Below are 24,876 nucleotides of genomic sequence, written 5' to 3'. Positions count from 1 at the left end.
ATCCCTTATCGATTCGGAGGTTACAATTATAGGTCAGGTCCTGTTGGATCAGCTTTCAACTTGGGCAGAGCAGCACAACATTTTGTCTGATCTGCAATATGGGTTTAGTCTGGGACAGGGCACCATTGAACAAATCTTGAATCTTTATCTATTGATCTGTAAGTACATTAAGGCTAAGGGGAGTGTAACCCACCTGGCCTTCATGGACCTCATCTCAGCTTTCGATAGAGTTAATCGCTCTAAGCTGTGGTCCATGATGGCTCAGAAGGGGGTAGAGTCTGCACTAGTTTACTTTCTGCATGATTTGCACAAAGATCTTTCATCATCTGTTAGATATGGCTCTAATGGGGAATGCACACCACACTTTAAATTGAAGCGTAGCGTTCGCCAGGGTTGCATACAAGCACACGTTAAAAAAAAGATTTGTTATCAATCAACTGGAATCCGTTTTGACGGAATGTCCCCTTGATGTCCCTAGCGTTGTAGGTCGTCCACCAGAAGGTTACAGTGACTCTTAGACCTTTTTATTGATTTTATGAATAGCCATGACTTGTCCACCAATTTCTCAGAATCACATGTGATTAAGTTCGGCCCATCTAAGACTAAAACTATGAAATTTGTAGTAGAGGGTCACCACAATTAGCCAGGTTAATAAGTTTCGATATAAGGGTGTTCAATTGGATTCTTGCCTTAACTGACATTCATTGATAAATTACAAAGTAATGGCTTTCAATAGGGCTATGTATAGGATAGGAGACTTCTCTCGTCAGTTAGGGCACACCCACATAAAGACAGTTCTGGATATTTTTAAGGCCAAATGCCTCCCGATAGTCAGCTATGGTTGTGGTATTTAGGATTATGGGTCTGTTGCCCCAATTCAAATAGCTGAAAATAAATTCCTCAGGGGGTTCTTAGGGGTTCCACAAAGTACATCTTCTGAGGTTGTTCACGAAGAGTTGGGTATGGGTTATGTTAGATTGTATTTGTCTTTGCCCTTTGTTGCTTTGCCGCTCGGTTTGGACAAAAGGCGAGCTAGGACTTAAATGTCTGATCGTGGATGATTGCATGAATCTGGACAACTCATTACAAATCCTTTGGATGTTCTATGTTTTTTCTAATATGAACATTTTAGGGAGACCTGAGCTTTACACTGATCAAAGTTGTATTGTTAAAAGTGACCACTTATGGGTTAAACAAGTGGTTAGAGGTAAGATGGCAGCAGAATGAGAGGCAATAACGTTGAACAAGTATTCAGTATGCCGTATGATATTGGTGAAAACTGTGAGTGGTGTGGAGCCTTATCTTACTTTGGTCATGTACAGCTATCATCATTGTAATCAAGATTATTGACTTTTTTAGGCTTAATTTATTTCTGCAGCTTTTGCCCTCTAATCATGGTTGCTATAAGCATTTCATGTTGTTCTTGTGTGAATGCGACAATGTCTCTGCTAGTGACAATTTGCATATAGTTAGGATTTGCCCGAGATACAACACTTTGGGCTATAAATTCATATACCCACTTTCAATGGCCATGAATTTTAATCAAGTGAGACCTGCAGTGTTTTAAAGTATGTCAAACTGTAATCCATGTATGTAATGTATCACACTGTGTTTTACTTTTATGATTTTATTTTTAAAATTGAATAAAGTATATTATATTGATTGGTTGATTGATATTCATAAGGTGAATGTAAAATAAAAGGCAGTGCTTACAGGTGAGTGGGTATGTTGTCTGTTTGGGGGTGTTGAAGTGAAGGAAATGCAAGAAAGTGTATTCAAGACAGAGTGAAAATAGGGTGCTGAAGAGGAAAGAGATGCAGTGTAAGATTTGTAGATGGACAATATGTGGCGTGCAAAAGGGAGTACTTGTATAATATAGATTAAACATAAAGGGAGTGATATAGATACTCTGAAGACCACTACAGTAATGTTTAATTTACACAATTTTATAATGAAAACATTGTCAATAATAATTATTTACAACAAAATCATTGTTCTTACTCGTTTATCTTAAACAGCTATCATTGAACAAGCAGGTAGTCCTGGCTGGTTTTAGGTGTATGTCCGTTGTTGTGTTATACAGCTGGACGCAATAACAGAAAAGTCAGCGAGGAACCAAAATACCAGTTGGGTGGCACACTATTGGAATCACAGAAACTTAGTTTACGAGGAAAAGCCACGCCTATAATTACATTGGCCGCATGCCTTTTAGAGACCCCCACTTTTTCAGCCCACATGTAGACCAGAAAACAATCATAGGGCAGTTTTTTTTTATGTTGAATGACTCTCAAAAATGCATTCTCAGCTATGGTTGATATGTAGTAAAGTATTGAAAAATGTAATCTCCTAAAGTAATGGTTTGCTTGAATGTAACATGGCAATGTTTCTAGTAGTCGGACAACCTAGGGTATTATAATCTTGCATTCATTCCAAATTCACCATTTTCATATTGAGCTTGTTTGGTACACCAACCACCTATCTGGCTTACAGAACCACCTCTCTGGCTTACAGAAACCTATTTTGCTTGGATAGCTAGTGTGGAACATGTACTCTCCTTTTCTCTAAAATAAAAAGTGTTTTCTTTGGCAAAAACTCCTCTTTAGATCATGTTGGACTACTATTGTACCTGTATAGTGAGGTAGTCAGCTAAGATCTGGAGAGGGTGGTACACTTCGGAGAGTCCATTGACAATTGGAACTGAGGCTTCTTGTGCAAGTAGTTCCAGATCGCTATGTCGATAAACGCGGGCCAAGACTGCATCAGTCATTCCGGATAATACACTGTAGGAGAGAAAATGTGAGATTGTCAAAATCAAACCGTAGAAATGTGCTGCTAAACACATGGTGCTTTTCAAACTTTGTGGTATAAAAGAGCATTCTATTTTCCCAGGGTTTGACAGCCAAGATTAAAAGGCTTATTTGGAGCCTGGCAATTGGCCCAGGCTGGCTGGCAGGCAGGCCCAGCTGATGAGTCGAGACTTTGGCCTCCGCTTCCCTGCAGACGTTCACCCACCCACTTGTGAGGTGCGTGCATGCCTGGTGGGGGTCTCTCTACCCTCAGTACATCTTCCAGCAGTGCCAGGTTCTCTCACAGAGACATTGGTAATTCAAACATCTCTCTCACACACACACACTCTCTCTCACCCTCTTTCTCATTCTAGAGCAGTGATCTCTAAAGTGTGTCATGGAAGGGCGGATCCATGCCAGATTTTTAGCATATCCCCATTAAATAAATGTAGTTATCTTTAAAACCTGGCATGGATATGGCCCTCCAGGACCAACTTTGGTGAATCCTGCTCTAGAGGTTTAGAAAAGGCATCCATAGTGCTTAGGATATGCATGCTGATGGCAGAAGGTATATGCTACCAACTGGCAGCATGCGGGCACCAGAATATGGATGAAATGTAGTTCTTCCAGCAGTCTTAGGTAAAAAGTGAGATTATCCAATAATATTTTGAGGAATGATCTGGCCAAGAGAAGCATGATGCAAGACATGGAACTCCAGAGCTCCTGGTTCGCAAGCTCATCAAGCTGTAATTCAGAGAGAAAGTGGCCAAGAAACAAAAACAAAGAGCCTTCCAGGTATGGCACCCAGCCAAAAGCAGCCCCCTGCAACAGATGTGGCATACAGCATGGCATACAGCATGGAAAACAGATCGAAATTGGGCCCCAAACTGAGAGGAGCACTGAGTACCAAGATGTCATACATGTGGGTCTGGGCAAGGGTGGGGTGATGTTGCAACGCTGAGAGGTTCCAGCGGTTCCCAAATTACAATGAGTAGGTGAGAATCAGAACATGTGGGTGCAAACGTGAAAGTTCCTCCTCCCTACCACCCTGCAACAAAGAGGCGGATGGGACTTACACTGCATAGGCATCTTCTCGCCCATTTGCCTGCAGCTCAGTAGTTGCAAGACTGGAGATTTGGGCCTGGAGCATGGCTGACTGGAGCCGACTTCCTACACCCGAGCAGAGAACAGAAGCAATTGCCAGCAGAACCCCACAGTGAGGGAGGAGTGAATGTGGTCGAGGGCCTGATTGCGTTGACAACTGCTGTGGCTTTCCCCTCAGTCCTGTGCACTCCGTCCCCAGCCCCCTTAAGGACTGAAGATCTAGGGTTCAAGGCAGTGACGGCTCACAGAGGGAGTGCCGTGGGGAGGTGGGCGGGGGAGGAGCTATGAGTCGGACATACGACGGGCAGGAGTAAAGTAAGTAAATTAATAAATTAAACTATTTACTTTGCGCTCACTGCATCGCCGAGTTGGCGAAGCAGCGAGCACAAGGTAAATAGTTGTATTTATTTATTTACTTTCCTTACTCCTGGCCATCGTATGTCCGACTCCACTACCTCCCCACCCTGTTCCTCCCCCGCCCCACCCCACCGCCCCGCAGCACTCCCTCTGCGAGCCTCCATTGGCTCAAGGAAGGAAAGTCCAGATAATACCAATGAAGCATTACTGAAAGTGGCATCCAGGAGGGAAAACAAAAACATAAACATAGCAATGTCACCCAAAGGCACTTGTGTTCCATCCAATCAATGCCCCAGAGACTTTGAGGGATAAGGTGCTCCTATTATCATCAAATACATGCACAGATGGCAGCTTGACAGAGCCCCTGCATAAAACAAGATCAGAACCAACTAAAGACATGGTGCACAATGAGTAAGCAAAGAAAGTGGCCAATGGCGAAACACGACTAATGCCAGAAAGACCATCAGTCAAATTCGACATGATAGTGCAAGATGTCTGTGAGAGAAGGACCATCCTAGAAACAAACAAAGATGTAGTGTCGTTAGACATCAATCTTCTAAAAACAGACCAGAAGAAAGTGGGGAAAGCACATCGAAATTCAAGATAGTCATGCTCGCTATTTCCCTCAGGTCGCAAATTTTAGAATCTAGAACACAGGGCAGCAGATGCCAAATGATGTTTGCGCGTAGCAATATTCGGATGGGGAGGATCTCGGAGAAGATGGAAAAAACCTGCATGGAGATCTTTCAGGAAGACTGGCTGAGTAAGACGGTGGCACCAAACAGCCTTTCTGAAGTTGTTCTAAACTTGCTGAACTTCAGGAATGGGAAAATATTTTGCGAACAGCCAGGAAACAAGGTAAAAGGAAAATAGAAAAGAAAAAGGTTGTGTTATTTTCTGGACTACACAGTGGCCAAGCAACACAAATGCAATTCCTTTAAGGATATAATGAGACAACTTCAGTAACTGAATGTAATAAAAAAACATGTTGATGCTCCCAGCTAAGTTGAAAATCATGGACAAAGATAACATCCATTTTTCATAGAGGCAGACAAATTTGGACCTGGGTAGAAGAAACCACCAGAATATGAAAGCCCTTCACAACTAAAAGGAGTTGGAGTAGACCTCCAACAAACCATATGAAGAAACAGGAATAGACTTGTAAGAGAACCCATCACAGCACAGATGGCCACTAATAGAGCCCACCTAGTAGTTGAGGTGAAAAACTACAGGAACACACTGGCAGCCCACTCCAAAAGAGACAAGACAACAACAAAAGAATCACAAAGAGATGAAGAAACAATATTTGCTGTCACCCCATAACAGTCAACGTTATAGTCTGAAGAGCAGTAAGAAAACCCAGACTACTGGCAACGAATATGAGAACTGTTCAAGAGATCCAGAAAAGACTGGGGTATGGGTAGACAGTAAAGTCAAGCATGCTATATATATATATATCTATATATTGAAGGCAGGCAGAGACTCGTAAAGTAATAAGACATCAGACGCACTCACGCCACTACCAATAACACAGGCATCCAAGATTTGCTCAGAATCACAGGATGTGGGCGCTGACGCTGAGGCTTGTACCTGGTTCCCACCAGCTCTGAAATCGGAAGCTCAGGCACATCCTCTCATAGACAATCCATGGAAAATATATTTAACTCTATGGAAAAATATATTCAATGTGAAAAATGTACTAATGCAATGGGGATTTTGCGAAACAATTTATCTGAAACAAAATGCCACAATAAATATTTGAAAAGCATGCCGATAGATATTTGAAAAGCATGCCAACTTGAGCAATGATGGCATAATAATTATACTGCTGATCTTCTTTCTAGATTTATGTCTGCTCATGGTAAATACACATCTCATCTCTAAGCTGCTTACATTTCTTCCTTTCAGAAAATCATCATAGAGCAGACTCCCAATTCTCATTGCTTCTTCTCTGCTCTCAATCCCTTATTTTCTCATTCTACATCTGACCGCTTATTTCTTTCATCTCATTCTGCTGATGATTTCGCAGCCTACTCCACTACTAAGATCTCTATATTTTGCACTCCTCTCCCTTGATGAGTGTATCACAACTTACTTTCCTTTACATGCCTTGATTTGTTCTCGTCTATCCCAGAATCTGAGGTTCTTTCCCTTTCTCATACTGTCAGACCCACTGTGTCATCTTCAGACCCTCTTCCCGTTTACCCTATCCAAAACTGTCTTCTTCTTCTTTATTGATCCATTACTCTTTTTTAAATCTTAACATGTCTTCTGGATGTTTTGCCACCTCTTTCAAAATCACAGCTATTCTACCTCTTCTCAAAGAATGACTGTTAGATCCTAAAGACCTCACTAACTCACTAAATCTCAGTCTCTTGCTATTCGTTATACACACAATCTTCTTTCTCCTGGTCAACCAGGCTTTCATTATGACCACTGCAGCAAAATTATTCTCATCTCTGCTTTTAATTATCTCCTTCACTCTCATCACATAAACTCTCTTGTTTTTTAATTCTTCTCAAACTTTATTTTGTTTTTATTACAATAAGGTCATGCTGTTCTTCTGTCTTCTCTGTGCGTCATGGGTACTAAGCATTCTGCTCAATCCTGCTTTTCTTCCTACCTCTCCCAGTGGCATTTTCAGTTGCCTGGCCCTATTTAGTGTTTCCACTATATCCATTGCACTTTGAGATGCCACGGGGTCTCTCTTTGGTCCACTTCTTTTCTCCTTGTATACTATTCCTCTGTTTTCTGTGGTTTATGTCCATGGCTTGCAGTATCATTTCTGTGGATGATTTCCAAATCTTTTCTCTTTATCTTCCTTTTCTGTTCATGTTCAGGAGCATGTCTCATTCTGTCTATCTGTTGCTGAGACTTCAATGGATACTCAACCGAGGTAAAACTAAGATCTTGTTTTTCCACTCAAACTCATCCTGTCCTACCCCATCTTTCATCCTTTTTTGACTTTCAAGCATCCTTTCTCTTCTTCAGCACATAATCTTGGCTTTCTATTCAATTGCTCACTCCGCTTTGATAGGGATCCTGAATATCGACTCCAAAATATTGAGTGATCATAAAATCGTGGTCAAATAACGTGATTTCAAAAAATATCAAGGAAGCATCTATCGATGGTAAGTATATCTTTTTTTGTTTTTGATGGCAATATCAAAGTGTCAAATTTAGTTATGCTTTTCAAATTATTTTTTGAGAAGTATACATTGATTATTTTAAAAAATATTTTAATTTGGTTTATTTTTTTTAAAACATAGTTTATTGGTATTTTTTGCACAACCACATATAAAGCCTTACAGAATTGGTTTCACCATACATCCTGAAGTTTAATCACAAGCCCCCTGCCAATCATACAATACCTAACGCAGGGCCAGAGAAATCCCTCCAGTTCTATACATCGCATAAACCAATAATCTACATAACGGGTGTGGTGCGCTGGGGACTTTTCTGCATATCCTTTGGGAGTGCCCGCAAGTGGAGGGGTTCTGGCGAGGTGTGCATGAGGTGCTGCGAGTGGTCACGCATGTGGCGCTGTTGCCCGAAGCGAGGAGATGCCTGTTGAATGTGTGGGAGCCTACCGATTACTCGGTGCCGCAGACGTGGTGGGTGACTCTGGGGTATATGGTTGCCAAGCGTGATATTGCCCAGCTGTGGGGATCCCAGAGCCCCCCGACAGTCTCGGCCTGAAAGGAACATATGGATTGGTGCATGTTTTGGGAAAAGGTGGTGTATGTGGCGAGTGGTAAGCCTGCGACATGGGTGAAAGTGTGGGGCCCCTGGAACGCCTACCGTGGGGGAATCTGTGCTCCACCCCTATTGCCTGATCCGTCGCCGGCCCCGTCCCCTTAGCCAACTCATCCCCCCGGTACTTGGGCATTGGGTGTCCCCAATCCTAGTTCTGATCTCTCCCCCCCCTCTTGAGATTCCTATGGATGGCTAGAATCCCCCCTCTAGGGGAGCACGTGTTGCTATTCCGATTGAGGATTGCCTTGTGGGTTTGTTTGTGTTTGTTGTGCTTTAAATTTAAAATGGAACCGTATAATGGGGTCTGAATAGTGTGGCACGCAACGATGTTATCTCCTGTAAATGCTCGGCCGCAGCACCATGTGTTTTATAAATGTATACCGTATGCTCCTTTTATTGCTAGCGGCCGGCCGGAAGGTTGTAGGCCCATACTTGTATAATTTTTTGAGTCTTGTAATAAACGGTTTCAAAAAAAAAATAATCTACATAACAAAACCTCTACCCTTAAACATTATGTGAATTATAAATTCCCTCCCCCTCCCTCAGTCCTCATCAACAACACAGGCGGCCATCTCTGCCCTCTGATATCATACAGTCCAAGGAATACCAATGTGTCGAGTTATGTGATGTGCCCAGCTTGCTCCGGGGTCATACCCCCATCCCCGGCTCGGTCTACGCCTTCAGCGCCTGGCTCATAATCTCGCAGTGCCTGTACTAACGCCTCCCACGCAGCTGCTGCCTCTAGCGCCTTATCATCGTTGCGCCTACGAGCCCATTGATACCGCAGTGCACCCTCACTGGTGGCCCATTTAAGAAATTCCCCTCTCCATTGTTTACTAGTGGGACCCGCTGTTGCCTTCCACTGCTTCGTGATTTCTCGTTTTGCTAAGATAAGTCCCATGTCTACGAATTTGCTTGTGATTTTAGTTTTGGGCGTGTGTGGGAACCAGTGCAGTATTCTAACAGCCATATCAAACTCCAGCCGCCTCTCTGTCACCTCATTCAGGGTATCTCCCACCTCTTTCCAGTAAAGACCCAGCACTGGACAGGACCACAGCATATGATCCAATTCCACCCTAGTTCTCAGACATCTGGGACATGCCGCCTCCTCAACCTTAAAATATTTCTGGATTTTCCCAGGCATCAGGTATGCTCTGTGGAGTATATAGAAGTGCACTAGCTGGAACCTTGCGTTCCTCGTGCTCTTCCAAGCTCGTCTCACTATCTGCGCCCAGGCCGTCTCAGGGATATCTCTACCTAAATCATTCTCCCACTTCCCCTTCAGTTCAGCTAGGGGCTGTAGGTTTTCGAGGAGCATTCTAGAATATAGGCACGTAACCGCCTTGACAGTTCCTGCCGCCATCATAGTATACTGGCAAGCCATCGACGTCGGAGGCTCCATCAGCCCCTCCCTCCACTGCGCCTGCATCGCTCTGGTAAGCGCTGCGTGCAGCAGGAAACCTCCCCTTGGCAAATCAAACCTCTCTTGGAGAGTCTGGTAGGTCAGCAACACCCCGTTTTCGTAGAGGTCTCCCACCACCTGCAGTCCAGCTTCTTCCCAAAGTTGTAATTGCGACCAGTCACCGCCGTGGGGCAGGGCAGTCAGCATCCCCAGCGGCATCTCCGGCGCATACGGATGTAACACTACCGCTCGTCGCTGGGATCGATTCCAGCAGAGCCTGAAGGTAATCTCCTCTGTGAGGAGGTCTCGGGACTCCAGTCTCTGCTGCAGGGCAATGTAGGAAAGGACATGGCGTGGTGTTCCCCCATCTCTTCCGGCCTCCGGGCCTCGGAACACCCGCGCCACATTTTGGGTGAAGATCTGCAATTGAGCCGCTAAGTAGTATAACTCAAAGTCGGGGACCGCCAGCCCTCCTTCACTCTTGGGCCTTATAAGCGTTGCCTGCGCTACTATACGCCTCCCCGTACCCCACACAAAAGACACCACCATCGATTTCAGCAACCGGAATGTGGAGTTGGGTATCCACACCGGAAGTGTCCTAAAATAGTATAATAAACGAGGGAGTGCCACCATTTTCAAAAGGGAGACGCGGCCTGTCACCGATAACGGGAGGGTGGTCCAAAAGCTTAGACAGGTAGGTTCACAGCGGACCGCTCGAGTCATGTCCGGCCTAGTCTCCCCCTGTCTCACCAGGAACAGGCACGTCTTAGCCCAATTAACTCTTAGACCTGATATGTCCCCAAAACCCGAGAGTAAGCTCTCAGCTCCCGCCATCGCCCTATCGGCGTCTTCGAGGAACAGCAAAAGGTCGTCTGCATAAAGCGATATATGCTGGCGCCCGTCTCTGCTATCCAGACCCCCGTAGTAGCGGTGTGGTAAATATTTCTCCTTTACCGGGACTGAATTTGATACAGAAACATTATAAAATAGCTCAGTAAAATGAGAGGCAGAATCCGTGATATTAGAGTTTCGGAATGGGCTTTATTCCGGTGGTCGATTATAATCGGATGCTTCAAGTTACATCACCACGGGGGTTCAGGAAGTGAAGTACATACTTTATTGACAAGAAGTAACTTTTATAGTACATACATTATAATGAAGTGAATACAGTAGGCGTAACAATTGATAAGGACATTGACGTTTGGTTTGCGTAACCGAAAATGGGTGTAATAGTGAGTAAAAAGGAACATGATTGGTTATGATGTAATACATAGGTGGATCTATAAGATAATACTTGGCATAGATGCGCGCGCAGCAGTATGACGTGTAATTGACGTGTAACTAGGGGGTGACGGGGACTTGACATTTAGCTCTATATGTGGAGACGAGAAGTCTGGGGGGTCAAGTCAACCTAATCCCAAATCATATCTAACATCCTATGTTTAAAGAACTATGTTATCCATAAAAGAGGGACTCTCGGACAGAATCTATTCTATACTGACTGTGCGTGCGTGTACAAGCGTCTAAGTGTCTACACTGAATGCGAGGGGGTAGGAATATTCCATGGTAACAGGGCTATGAATTACTTACATGAGGACAGAGAAGATGGGCCTTTTTGCTTGGTAACTGGAAGAATGTTTACTTAAACTACTAGGCAGGAATGTGTCGGCTGAGGGGGAAGCAGATAATTCGAAGGTGAAATACAGTTCTTGGCAGAGAGTAAGCTGATGTCAGGCTTCGTGAGCCGCGCAGAGAATGAGACAAAGTTCATGGTCACAGATGCAGGCTCGGGCTGGAGCTTTTAGAGGCAGAAGGCAAGAAGAGTTTGATGACAGAATCAGGGCCTACTTGCCTGGACTGAAAAGTGGCATAAGTGAACCATATAAAGCCGATGGCCTTTCATATTTAGGAATGGGATATCCGGCCTATACATGGCGGATCTGTCAAAGGACATGTTGACGGTGGACGCACATGTATTTGCGTCCTCATAACTGGAACTGGAGGGAACATACATGTACTTGTGACATGCACATGGAACCGTTGGGGTCCAGGATAGGGGACATAACTGACCAGAAAAATCCATATTTCCACATTCCCTCCTTGTCCCCTACTTGCCCTTCAAGAGATATCAATCTTCATCAATCCATTGATCTGTTCATATAGCATCATTTGTTCTTCTTTCTTCTTCCGGGATCTTGAATGAAAATCTTGATGTGGAATACACGATGTGGCACACAGACCACAAATTGCTGGTCCACATTGTAGACATAGACAGCAACTGAATAGTATGAGAAGGCCAATACCTAGGAAGGATAAAACTCTCCATCCCCAGGCTGATACCGCATTCCAAAACCAACTGGACCAAGTCCAAGTGCCTGGGTTCTGGTGTATCTGGCTTACAATCTTATGAAGGCGAGTGATGGCTTTATATACAGATGGCGAATTTTCTGGTATGAATACGCAGCAGCTTGATCCGATGACCCTACAAGCTCCGCCCCTATCAGCCAGGATGACGTCAAGGACAAGACGATTTTGAAGCACAACAATCCGCATAGCAGACTGCTCTTCCGTTAAATTGCCTAAGGCGGAAATAGTCTCATTCACTACTGCTTCAAGGGTTCTAGTTAATCTACGTATCAGCTTACTGTTAGTAACAGTACCTATATAGGGAAAGATGCCTTTATTAAAATCTACATACTTGTCCCATGCCGTTTCAGTGTAATCGACAATGGGGAGATCTCTCCGTTCTCTGTTGTGTACTAAATGAATATTTCTGTAATAATCAGGAGGAGCTAGGAAAACAGGTGGCAAAAGGAATGCAATGTAGCAGGTACCATCCCAATCTAGAGGTAGACGCATATATGCAGTCTGACCACATATAAAGTAGGAGTGGTGATATGCTCTGAATGAAGATTTGCCTTGGTCACTGAATTCTACTGTAGTAGTGCATTGACTGTGGCCCATATGTATGGAACCAACCTTTCTTACACATAATTCACCTTTTGCTGGGAATACTGACATGGTGGGTAAGACTAGCTCAACTTCGGATACGACATTTAGAATCATGAGATTAGGTGTAAAATTGCCTAATCCATATACTTCATTTTCTAGATCAGTTCCTGTTCTTTTGGGGCGACCCTCCTTGTCAGGGTAACAGACTTTGAATAAAACTAGGTTCAGGTTTCCCCATATCCAATGGTCTTGGTAAACTGCTGTGTCTGAGTCTATGGAATTAATTAGACTAAACCATGCTCCACAGGAGCCATTATGTGTAAATGGATGTGGAAAGAAAGGCAGGACTCCTTCATAATTCTGATAGGGAGGGAGTCGGCCACACACCCAACAATTGGTGGCATTACTAGTCTGATGGGAATGATGTAACATACTAATGAAAGTGTTATTGCGCAGCGCAAGTCTATAAGACAATTCATGCGGAGGTAAGTCACTAAAAGAATGTTCAGCAGCAACATTATAAACATGTCTAGAAATAGGGTAATATATGTGCAACAACATACTTGTAATAATTATTAAAAGACTCAATAAAAACAAAATTAATAATGTCACTATGCAGTGGCTACGCAGTGATTTACAATACGCCTGTCGTTTCAACATTTTTCGGGTATTTTCTCTACTCAGGTCCAAGGGATACATGTCAGAGACAATTCAACCGCTTCACCTTGGAGAGGACTTAAACAATCAAATTGCTCGACTGGTTGGGCCTAAGCTTTAGTTTGTAATTTTCAGATTTGTTAGGTTCAACAAAAGGGAGTTTTGTATCAGTCTGTGAGGGAGTGCAGGGCACAATGTCTATATCCGAAGATAGTCCATGAAATTTCTTGATGTGGCTTGAATGAATCCAGCCCTTGCGGCCCTCGATCTTCACGGCTGTTCTTGTGGTCAACAGGACCAACTTGGGTGCTTTCCACCTGGGCTCCAGCTGAGTCTTTCGGTCGAAATTCCTCACAAAGACAAGATTACCCGGAACAACGTCATGGGGTTTCACCTCAGTGTTGTCGGGAAAGGCTGCAGCTACCTGTGAACGAGAAGATTGTAGTGCAGACATCAAGGAAGCCAAGTAATCTGTCAGCATATTACAGTCAATATCAGTTATTTTGCGTGGTATAGGCGTCCCCCACATATTCGGTGGTCTACCGAAGATCACCTCATACGGGGATAGCCCTGTTCGAGAGTGTGCTACCATTCTCATGTAAAAAAGTGCAACTGGTAATGCTACTATCCAGTCGACCCCTTTCTCTCTGCATATTTTGGACAGTCTGATTTTCAGTGTCTGATTATGTCTTTCTACGAGACCTGCTGCCTCGGGGTGTCGGACACAGTGGAATTTCCACTGATATCCTAGCAGAAGTGAAACGTGTTTCATTAATTCGGATGAGAACGGCTGGCCGTTATCTGAGTAGACAACACGTGGTAAACCGTATCGTGGGAAGAATTCTCGAACCAACTGTTTGGCAGTAGTCGGGGCAGTGTAATCTGAAACCGGGTACGCCTCTGTCCAACGGGACAGAGCGCAGACAACTACGAGAACATATTTGAATCCTCGACATCGTTCCATCTGGATATAATCCATCTGTAGGACTTCAAAAGGGTGATCAGGAGGATGAAATCCACCCTGTTCTACGGGAACACTTTTTCCTGGGTTGAACTGGCAACAGATCATACAGGTACGGACCTTTTGTTTTGCTGCTGCTCGTAAATGTTTATTGAACCAAATGTGTTGAATGCTGTCTAGCATAGCTTTTTCTCCTAGATGTGCCGGACTATGTATAGTGTTAATTACGACTTGGACCATTGAATCAGGAAGGAACCATACAGACCTTTCCTTCATCATCCATCCTTGGTCCGTTTGGATCCCTCCTAATTCAGTCCATTTCTTTATTTCGTCTGGTGTAGCATGTGTCTGTATGTCAATTACGTCAAGAGTAGGATCTTTAACGGTCATACAATGTGTCGGTATCGGGACTATTGTCTTTGTCATGTCGGGGGTCTGAGTTTGAGCAGTCAGTTTAGCTGTTCTGTCGGCTAGATCATTGCCTTGGGAAATGATATCAGTAACCTTCGTATGGGCCTTACATTTCATAATTGATATTTCAGTGGGTAGATGTATTGCATCTAATAATGCGTGAATGAGGGGTCCGTGCTGAATGTGGGCACCGTGGGAAGTTAAATAACCTCTCTCTCGCCACAGCACGCCGAAGTCATGTACAACTCCGAATGCATAACGTGAATCAGTGTATATGTTGACTTTTTTATTCGTGGCTTGAATACAGGCTTGTGTCAGAGCGATGAGCTCTGCGGCTTGAGCTGACAAAGTATTTATACGATTAGTTTCAATGACTTCAGTATCTGTTGTGACTGCATAAGCGGCTACTAACTCTCCTATACTTGTTCTCATGCATGAACCATCGACATAAAATGTCAAGTCTGGATCTGACAATGGAACATCGGTCAAGTCTTGTCTGGGTTTTGTCGTTACAGTAATAACTTCAATACAGTCATGGGCTAGTGGGTCTGTTCCGGTTACTGGCAAAAGTGTGGCAGGATTCAATGTGTTACAGCGTCTTATTTCTATATGTGGCTGAAACAATGTAAGTTCATACCCTGTAAGTCGTGCTACGGTCAAGTGTTGTGTTTGTGTTCTATTTACAAGAACCTCTACTGCGTGGGGTACTTGAACTGTCAATGGATGTCCTAACACTATGGCATCGCTTTGTCTGATTGCTAAAGCTGTTGCTGCTACTGATTTTAGGCATGCAGGCAAAGCCTGAGCTACGGGATCTAATGTACTAGAAAAATACGCACATGGTTTGTGTGCTCCTGCTTGTTCCTGTGTGAGTACTGACAAGGCAGTACCTTCGCGCTCTGTAACAAAAAGTGTAAACTGTTTTCTGTAACATGGCGTTGCTAAAACGGGTGCTTGACATAAAGCTTTCTTTAGGTTTTCAAAAGCTTGTGTGTGTTCCTGAGTCCAAGGGAGAACAGTCGGTGTGGCTGCCTCCTGTGTTGTCAGTTGAACGAGTGGCTTTGCTAGAAATGCATACTGAGGGATCCACTGTCTACAATATGAAGTGAGGCCTATGAAAGCCCGCACCTCCTTCTGTGTCTTGGGTATTGACATGTTAGCTATCAACTGAATGCGGTCGGGTGTAAGCTGCCTTCCCTCCTTGTCCAGCGAGTGTCCAAGATAAACAACTTGCTGGACACAGAATTGCAGCTTAGAAGGGGACACCTTGTGCCCTTTTTCGGCTAGAAATTGTAAAACTGTCAGTGATGCTGTTTCACATTCCGGTTCGCTTCTTGCGGTGATCAGCAGATCATCGACATATTGAAGCAAGGCAGTGTTAACTGGCATGTGGATACTGTCGAGTTCTCGTTTCAGTGCTTGGCTATAGATGCTGGGGCTTTCTGTAAATCCTTGAGGTGCGCGTGTGAATTTAAAGCTACGTCCATTTAAACTAAATCCGAACAAATATTGGCTTTCCGGATCTATTGGGACGCTGAAAAAGGCATTTTTGAGATCAATTACAGTAAAGAATGTTGCTTCGGAATCAATAGCTGTCAATAATGACGAGATATCTGGGACCACAGGAAATTGTGGCACAATGCATTTGTTTAACTCGCGCAGATCAATAACCAATCGATATACTGGCGGCGCTGTAGGATCTGTTCGTTTAAGAATCGGTATTATCGGTGAATTACATATATTGGAGTCTGTTTCCACAACTACTCCTTGGGCAATGAGTTCGTCAATGATTTGTAGTAAAGCCACTACAGCATCTGGTGGTAACTTGTATTGTCGCATTCGTGGTAGCACCACTCCTGCCTTTAGTGTGACTCGATATGGTGTAATATTCATGCAACCAACATCAGTAGGGCCTTGTGCCCATAGACGTGTAGGTAAAGTCTGCAGTCGGGGATCCATGTCTCTAGATACATAGTGACCTTTAAAATCACGTAAAAACAATCTTACTCCTTCCGGAGAACAACATATTATAGCTCCTAGAGCTTTTAACGTTTTTATTCCTAATAGATTTTCTGGACATGATTTAGTAAGCAATAAATCTGTAGTTCGGGTCAAAGGTCCTATCGTAAGTGGCAGAGGTTGTGACACTTCATTAACAATAGGTTTTCCTGAAAAACCAAGGGAAATATTCTGTGAGCCTGAGAGGGGTGCCCCTGGAACTTCACTACGTTTTATAGTTGTTCGACTTGCCCCTGTATCGAGTAAAAATTTTCTATCTTGACCTAATAATTTACTATGTACATAAGGTCCTTCTTGATCTACAGGAATCTCGATAAGGGGTAAGTCAACTTCCCTCTCTAGGCTAGTTCATGCGTAACGCTGATACTCGGGATATTCATACTGTGCGGTCTGATACATTTGTCGTGTTGTTGTTTGTGTGGCAGCAACAGGCAATGGGGGTGCAGCTGGCACAAACTGTATTGGCTGTTGTGCGGCTGGCATGGCCTGGGCATGCTGCATAGCTCCTTGTTCATTCTGATCTTGTCTTAGTGGCCGTGATCTTTCTTGTGTTTTACCTATGGCGATATTATGTTTTAAAACTGGACAATCGTGTACGTAATGGCCTGGCTTTTTACAATAATTGCATGTCCCCTTTACAGGTCCTGCTGAATCGGAATGTGTCATACCCTTTTTATGTCCTTCAGCTGGAACTGTCTGGGAAACTAGCATTTTCATCTTCGTGTCTTTCATGCGTCTGTGTTCATGTTCTTGTTCCTCTCTAATTCTATTGTGATGGTACTGTAACATTTGTAACATTTGTGATGGAGTGTTACCTTGCCAGGTACTCTCGAATTTTAATACTCTATTCTTTACTGGGGGCAGAGCATTTTCCACTAATTTTGTTACAAACAGATGCGGGTATGATTCGCTACTTGCTTTTATGCCACTATTTATACCAAAACATTTCTCGAATCGGGCATAGTAATCGCTAGTGTCTTCATCTTGCTTCTGCTTACAGGCTGAGATTGTACCCCAATCTTCCTTTTTCGTAGTTAATAAACGCGGCAGTACCTGTACTAGTAGTCCTGGTAGTGCTTTAGTTTTGTCCCCAAGCCCCGAACCTGGACCTCGGGCCCTTTCTTCTGCTTCTAATGCTGACCATTCTATCTTTTGATCACCTACCTCCCACTCTTTTTCCTTGAGTTTCTCATAAATGCCAGCAGGCATCAACACCTTTAATATTGTCATAATGTCGGGGTAGGTATACTCTCCCATGAGTAACATGTCTTTGATTTCTCGGTGAAAACCCGCTGGGTCCTTGTCATGACTGGGTACTACTTTCTTCATTTCTAACAATTCTATTTTCGATATAGGCGTATATACAAATACACGTTTAAACTCATTGTCCTCGCCTTTTATTGGGTGTACTTCTCGTAAGGGATTCTGTCTATCCAGGTGATACGTCGTTCTTTCCTTGACAGGCAATGAGACATGCTCTGAGCATACAAAAAGAATATACTGCTTTCTAGATACTAGAATTTCTTTAATTAATTTGGTACCTGGACCTCTCCATTTATTCATAAGCAATTCAGTCAATATGTCAGGTAAGGGACCAGGGTCCGAATGCTGACTCTGATATAGTATAATGAGTTGTTGAATCATATAAATCCCAGCTAACCTCTGCTCATCTGGGGTGAGATTCAAAAATGTGCGTACTACCGTCTCATCACTATATTTTCCGGGACTGTCCACCCAATGAACAGCTGCCCTTGCTAAATCTTGTTCATCCATAGAATCGAGAAAATGATAACCCCTTCGTTCTCGGAGTAGTTTGTCGGCGGTTTGGAACGAATGCTCGTTAGACCTTATGTTAATTATAGGTATTTGAAAATTCCTGTTATTATCTGGACATATCGGATGTATTGAGTCAGTGTGATATCTAGTCTTACTTCTATTACAAGATCTTCCTCTACCTACATAGGCTATGGTGTCCGACTGCCCTGTGGGCAGTCCTGACCCTTCTTCCTCGTTTTGTTCGAACTCGTCTACCTCTAATCGCTCTTCGTGTAGGCGTTCTATTTCTTTACGGATCTTTCGGCACATGGCTATTATACAATTTTGTTTATCATGTCTCCCTTCTGATATATTCTGGCTCCATCTTGTAAGAATTTTCATGGCTTCCGGGTCTACCCCCGGTCGGTCTTGATTTCTGATCACACAGTTTATGAGGAAACGTAACAGTTCCCCCTGTATCTCTACTTTCTGGTATTCCATAGCTCTGTAAATACATTCTGGATCTCGCCCTGTTTGGACAAAATGATATATATTATCTAGATGCGCAGTCATTCCTGGTAACTTCGCTAAATACACTGCGGCTCGTCTGATACGCAATGATGCTAGGGTCATTTCGTCCTCCTTTACCGAGCACCGGGTCATATCTACAATCTATAAGAAGTTCCTTAAGCGTACGATCACTTACGAATTTGGGTGTACGTGAATGCGCTGACTCTTGGAAAATAAGTTTATTTATTCTAGGTGGCGTAGAAAAAATATTGGTAGCACCTCCCGTGGCCCCGTCTGGGGCGTCGGGTGTGAAAGGATTCGTCGAACGTGACACAGCAACTGCAGGTGTGGACACAGCCATAGAAGTAGCTGTAGGAGCGGATACAGAAACAGATGTGCTTGCCGGAACTTGTGACTCGATTTGTTGCTGTAGGGATACGGGTACTGGATCTTGGCGTTGGACCTCCCTGGTATGCGGTCTACGTGGGGCGGAATTAGCATACTCGGGAGCTGCGTCATCTAAATATGAGGAAAGAAAAACATCTTCTGCGGTTCTAGGATGCCCCTTAGGATGTACCTTGATTGGGAATAATGGGGGTGGCAAGTCTTTCGGTATCTCTGGAGTAGCCTTAGGTAATCCTTCGGCCAGAAGGGGATACATACCATTCATAAGGACATTTCTTTGTCTGTCTACTTGTTCTGATTTCACTCGGATACCTTCCTCAATTAATAGATTCTCTCGAACTTTATTGGAATTCTCTTTACTCTTCTCTTCCTGTCTACGTGCTTTTTCTGTTCGTCTATGTGATTCTTTACGCCATAATTCAACGGCGTCTTTCTGTGACTGTCTGACTTTCCTTTTCCATAACTCTTCCTCGACTTTCATGATGCACTCTGCATCCCAGGTCCCCGCTGTGGGCCACCTCTGACTTTCTGGTAATCCCTTGGTATAGTCTACCCATAAATCAAGAAATAATATAGCGTCTAAGCCATGTTTGTGATACATAAAGTGCCCTGGAGTGTCCCTAGGAGGAATAGGGACGGCTTCTTCGAGAACCCCTTTTCTGGTAGTGATCTGTCTTAATTTCGAAAAGAGCGGCATATTGAGAACTGACCTTATACTTGATTTTGACCTGATACTTGAATTTGAACAGACTTAATACAATAAACACGATAATGAACAGTCATTCATACCACGATATACTTAAACACTTTAAACATTAAACATTAAACCTTTAACTGAAACAACAATGATGATCGTCTGCATAACTAATCACCAAGCTTAATTCTCGACAATAACTAGACAATAACTAGACACTTCGGAATACTTCGGAATACTTGATATACTGCTAAACAGTACAGATACACTGCTAAAACAGTGCAGACCGGATTTGTGTACCCAAACCCGTCTTGACCGGCACAACCTATGTGCACGTCAGAAATGCCTCCCCAGCAATGGTACTCACCGGGTAGCTTCAGAAACGGAAGGCCTCAGTAACTTGAACTTGAACCGGACTGGACTCGACTCGACTCGACTCGTCGGACACTGGGCTTGACTTCGGACTGGTGGGTCTCTGTATACCTCGGATCTTGCTCTCTCAGCTAGGCTCTGGTCGGGATACTTCGCACTTCTCACCGCCTCGTCTGGGTGTTGATCGCAGTCTCAGTCGCCCCCGCTTGACCGGAGGGAGATACAGGAAATCCTGCTGGTACGCGTTATTGTCCGTCCAGCTGTGGCAGGAGACCGGGCCTGCAACGCACCGCCGGCGTGTGAGATGAGAAAGTGTCCCTGTTCGGGCGCCATCATGTGGTAAATATTTCTCCTTTACCGGGACTGAATTTGATACAGAAACATTATAAAATAGCTCAGTAAAATGAGAGGCAGAATCCGTGATATTAGAGTTTCGGAATGGGCTTTATTCCGGTGGTCGATTATAATCGGATGCTTCAAGTTCCATCACCACGGGGGTTCAGGAAGTGAAGTACATACTTTATTGACAAGAAGTAACTTTTATAGTACATACATTATAATGAAGTGAATACAGTAGGCGTAACAATTGATAAGGACATTGACGTTTGGTTTGCGTAACCGAAAATGGGTGTAATAGTGAGTAAAAAGGAACATGATTGGTTATGATGTAATACATAGGTGGATCTATAAGATAATACTTGGCATAGATGCGCGCGCAGCAGTATGACGTGTAATTGACGTGTAACTAGGGGGTGACGGGGACTTGACATTTAGCTCTATATGTGGAGACGAGAAGTCTGGGGGGTCAAGTCAACCTAATCCCAAATCATATCTAACATCCTATGTTTAAAGAACTATGTTATCCATAAAAGAGGGACTCTCGGACAGAATCTATTCTATACTGACTGTGCGTGCGTGTACAAGCGTCTAAGTGTCTACACTGAATGCGAGGGGGTAGGAATATTCCATGGTAACAGGGCTATGAATTACTTACATGAGGACAGAGAAGATGGGCCTTTTTGCTTGGTAACTGGAAGAATGTTTACTTAAACTACTAGGCAGGAATGTGTCGGCTGAGGGGGAAGCAGATAATTCGAAGGTGAAATACAGTTCTTGGCAGAGAGTAAGCTGATGTCAGGCTTCGTGAGCCGCGCAGAGAATGAGACAAAGTTCATGGTCACAGATGCAGGCTCGGGCTGGAGCTTTTAGAGGCAGAAGGCAAGAAGAGTTTGATGACAGAATCAGGGCCTACTTGCCTGGACTGAAAAGTGGCATAAGTGAACCATATAAAGCCGATGGCCTTTCATATTTAGGAATGGGATATCCGGCCTATACATGGCGGATCTGTCAAAGGACATGTTGACGGTGGACGCACATGTATTTGCGTCCTCATAACTGGAACTGGAGGGAACATACATGTACTTGTGACATGCACATGGAACCGTTGGGGTCCAAGATAGGGGACATAACTGACCAGAAAAATCCATATTTCCACAGCGGCCTGTCCGAATCTTAGCCGCGAGGGGCTCCACCGCCAAGGCGAACAGTAACGGGGAGAGCGGGCAGCCCTGCCTCGTCCTGCGCTCAACTAGATACCTCGGTGAGACCAATAAGCCCGCTCGCACTCTAGCCACTGCTGAAGTATATAATACTTTCGTCCATTGGAGGTAACCCTCTCCTAATCCAAACCGTCGCAATACTTTATACAAATATCCCCATTCCAAGCTATCAAAACCTTTCTCGATGTCTACCGAGAGTATCATAGGCTGTGGGGCTTCTGGGTGATCATCGTCCAGCAATCGTACCAATCTCCGGATGTTCGCAGTCGTGTTGCGCTGCGGTATGAACCCAGTTTGGTCCTTATGAACCAGGGTGGGCATATATTGTAGTAATCGGGCTGCTAGTACACTACTCAATATTTTATAGTCGGTGGTTAACATCGACAGTGGTCTATAAGAGGCCACGTTCTCACTTTCCCTACCCGGCTTCAATAACGGGATCACCAGCGCTTCGCGCATCGATTGGGGTAGTCGTCCTAATTCTCTAGCTTCTCTATAAACCTCTTGGAGCCGCGGTTCTAGCAAGTCAATGTATTTCTCATAGAATTCTATGGGCAAGCCGCCTAGCCCCGGTGTCTTGTTGCGGGTCATGCGCTTGATGGCAGCTCATATTTCACCCGGTTCTACGTCTTTACCCAATTCCAACGCCTGTTCCCGGTCCAGGCCAGGCAGCGTGACCTCATCTAAAAAAGTGTCAACGGCAGGGTCCCCGTCCCCTAACCTACTTTTATAGAGCGTCTCATAATAGCGCTTAAAACACTGCATGATTTTAATTTGGTTTATGAGTCTTTGCAGGACTGAGTGGGTAGTTTTTTTATTTAAAATGTTATTTACTATTAATTAGTTATTTGTTTTTAATGATTATTGGGGAACGTTTCAGGATAAATATTTAATTGGATGTTGAATTTTGTTAAATGAACTTATAAGTTGGTTATTTTAGGGGGTTCTGGAGCATATTGGGAAATTGAGTGGGTAGTGTTTTATATACAAGAGTGGGTAGTGTTTTATATACAAGACGTATAAAATAATATGATTTGTTGATTTTATGTTATTTTCTATTCATTATTATTTAATAAGATGATTACACCTCACAATTATCTAATCAATTTGTCTGTTTTCAGATTTTGGGGCTTATTTCAGGATTTTTCGAAGTGTTTTATTTAAGCAATAGATTAATTAATATTATTACATTATTTATGTTAATTTTCTAAACATATTTAATAATTATTTTCATGTGTACATTTTTACATTTGTAAAATTGTGCTGTAAGTTTTCTTTCTTGCTGCAGTCTGTCGATCTTTACAAGTATGTGTGGTTAGTGTTTTATATAAAATGAATGTTAAATACAATTAGAACATTGGAATGTTGGGAGCTCCATTGTAGACAATGGAGTGCTCCCCGCTTCTACGGGCCGGTAAAGGCCTGCATAGCAACATTCCAATGTTTTACAAAAGCCTCTCGAAGCTCGAGGGGATTTAAATCCCCTCAAGCTTCGAGAAGCCTTTATTTAATTTGTTAGAACATTCTGCCCTCTAGTGGCAGAATGTTCTAATAGCCTTATAGCCCTTTGTAGCAGGGCTATACCGCTATTAAAGTCCCGCTGCCTTGTTAAAGTCCCTCGCCTTCGGCTCGAGCCTTTAACGCTCCAGCGGGCCTTTAATAGCCGGTATAGCCCGCTACGGCGGGCTATAAGGCTATACTAGAACATTGGAACGTTGGGAGCTCCATTGAAAACAATGGAGCAGATCTGGGCTTATAATGGCTGGTATAAGCCCGGAGCTCCAACATTCCAATGATTGTCTTTGTTCACAGCTGTGGCTGTGAGCAAAGTCTTCAGGGAGCCTGAGGGGATTTCAATCCCCTCACACTCCCTGAAGCCTTTGTTTAATTTGTTAGACCATTCTGCCCTCTAGTGGCAGAATGTTCTAATAGCCTTATAGCCCTCTGGCTCGGGTCTTTAATGCTGGAGCGGGCCTTTAATAGCCAGTAAAGCCCACTACGGCGGGCTATAAGGCTATGTTAAATGATTAATCATAATGAGATTATAATTAGTAAGAAAGTAAATTTAAGTTTATTTCTGAGTTTGACCCGGTAAAACACAAAGAAACACAGATTAAAGTCTACATTTAATGGAAGCGATAATTTTTGAAAACTTCTCAGTTGCATTTACAAATGTATACATTTAAAGTCTAGAATATTATATTAACTAGAGTAATTTTAAAACAAAATCACTAGTTCAATGTAAAAGCCCTTGGCATTTCCTTATGAGCCACACTGCAATACAACATTTTGTCAGACCAAAAACAATTATTGATGCGTCAATATAATACCTAATGCCCAGATTCAAACTTAAAGGTCTTATCCACCTTTTTCATGCTGTTCTGTATGCCAGGCAGAAAAAATTAAACATGATCTATATTTTCTAAAACATTATTACATGTTTTGCAGAAACCATGTTAAGTCTAATTGGGCATTTACTTACATTTGAAACTATTACAGTGGTTCTCAAATTTTTTAGAACCACAACCCTCTTTTTAAAACAAACTTTTTTAATGTAACAGCGGCATTATGTAGTAGTGCACTGTCATTTACAGACAGCACATTTTCCATCAAAACGGCCACTACACTTGCAGAGACATATAGTTTTGCTGATAAAACAATATAGCACATAAATGATATGTGTGGAAATCTGGTTACAGTCAATATTTATAATTTGTGCATCCATCACTGACAAAATGTCTTAATTTGTTTTGGTCTAATTAAATTTGTTTACGGCACACTTCAAAATTACGAAAAATAAAAAGTGCTTCCTTTTTATCTTCCTAACTGCTGAATGCATATAATTCATTTACAGGTATTTACATTTTGTTGTGTATTGCAAAAAACAACACCCTGCATTGTGAAATAAATCACTTTAACCCTTTCGCTGCGGCGGGAATTCCGCTGAAGCGCTGGGGGGGGGTTTGGGGGCAGCGCGGTGGCGCGGTGCTCATGACGGATCCACTCCGTCATGAGCCACGGTTGAGCTGTGCTCATGACGGAGTGGTTCCGTCATGACTCCGCCCACTGCGCTAATCGCCCGCACAGGCGGGGAATTAGCGCCGCGTGGGCGGCGCGTCCGCCAACGGCCGCAGCATGACGGAACCACTCCGTCATGAGCACACGGCGACCGTGGC

General features: G+C 43.5%; 1 protein-coding gene across 2 annotated transcripts in view; it reads right to left on the bottom strand.

The window, feature by feature from the left end:
* Nucleotides 1-24,876, bottom strand: part of OTC (ornithine transcarbamylase) — a 310,400-nt gene that overhangs the window by 43,276 nt on the left and 242,248 nt on the right. For both annotated transcript variants that reach the window (XM_085622916.1, XM_085622915.1), the window contains exon 5: nucleotides 2,627-2,780. In XM_085622916.1, the coding sequence (XP_085479042.1) occupies nucleotides 2,627-2,780 (154 nt within the window). The remainder of the gene's footprint in view (nucleotides 1-2,626; nucleotides 2,781-24,876) is intronic.

The sequence above is a fragment of the Triturus cristatus genome, chromosome 8, assembly GCF_964204655.1.
Source record: "Triturus cristatus chromosome 8, aTriCri1.1, whole genome shotgun sequence".
Lineage (NCBI taxonomy): Eukaryota > Metazoa > Chordata > Amphibia > Caudata > Salamandridae > Triturus > Triturus cristatus.
The sequence above is the reverse complement of the archived record's forward strand: the minus strand, read 5'-3'. Positions and strand labels throughout refer to the sequence as shown.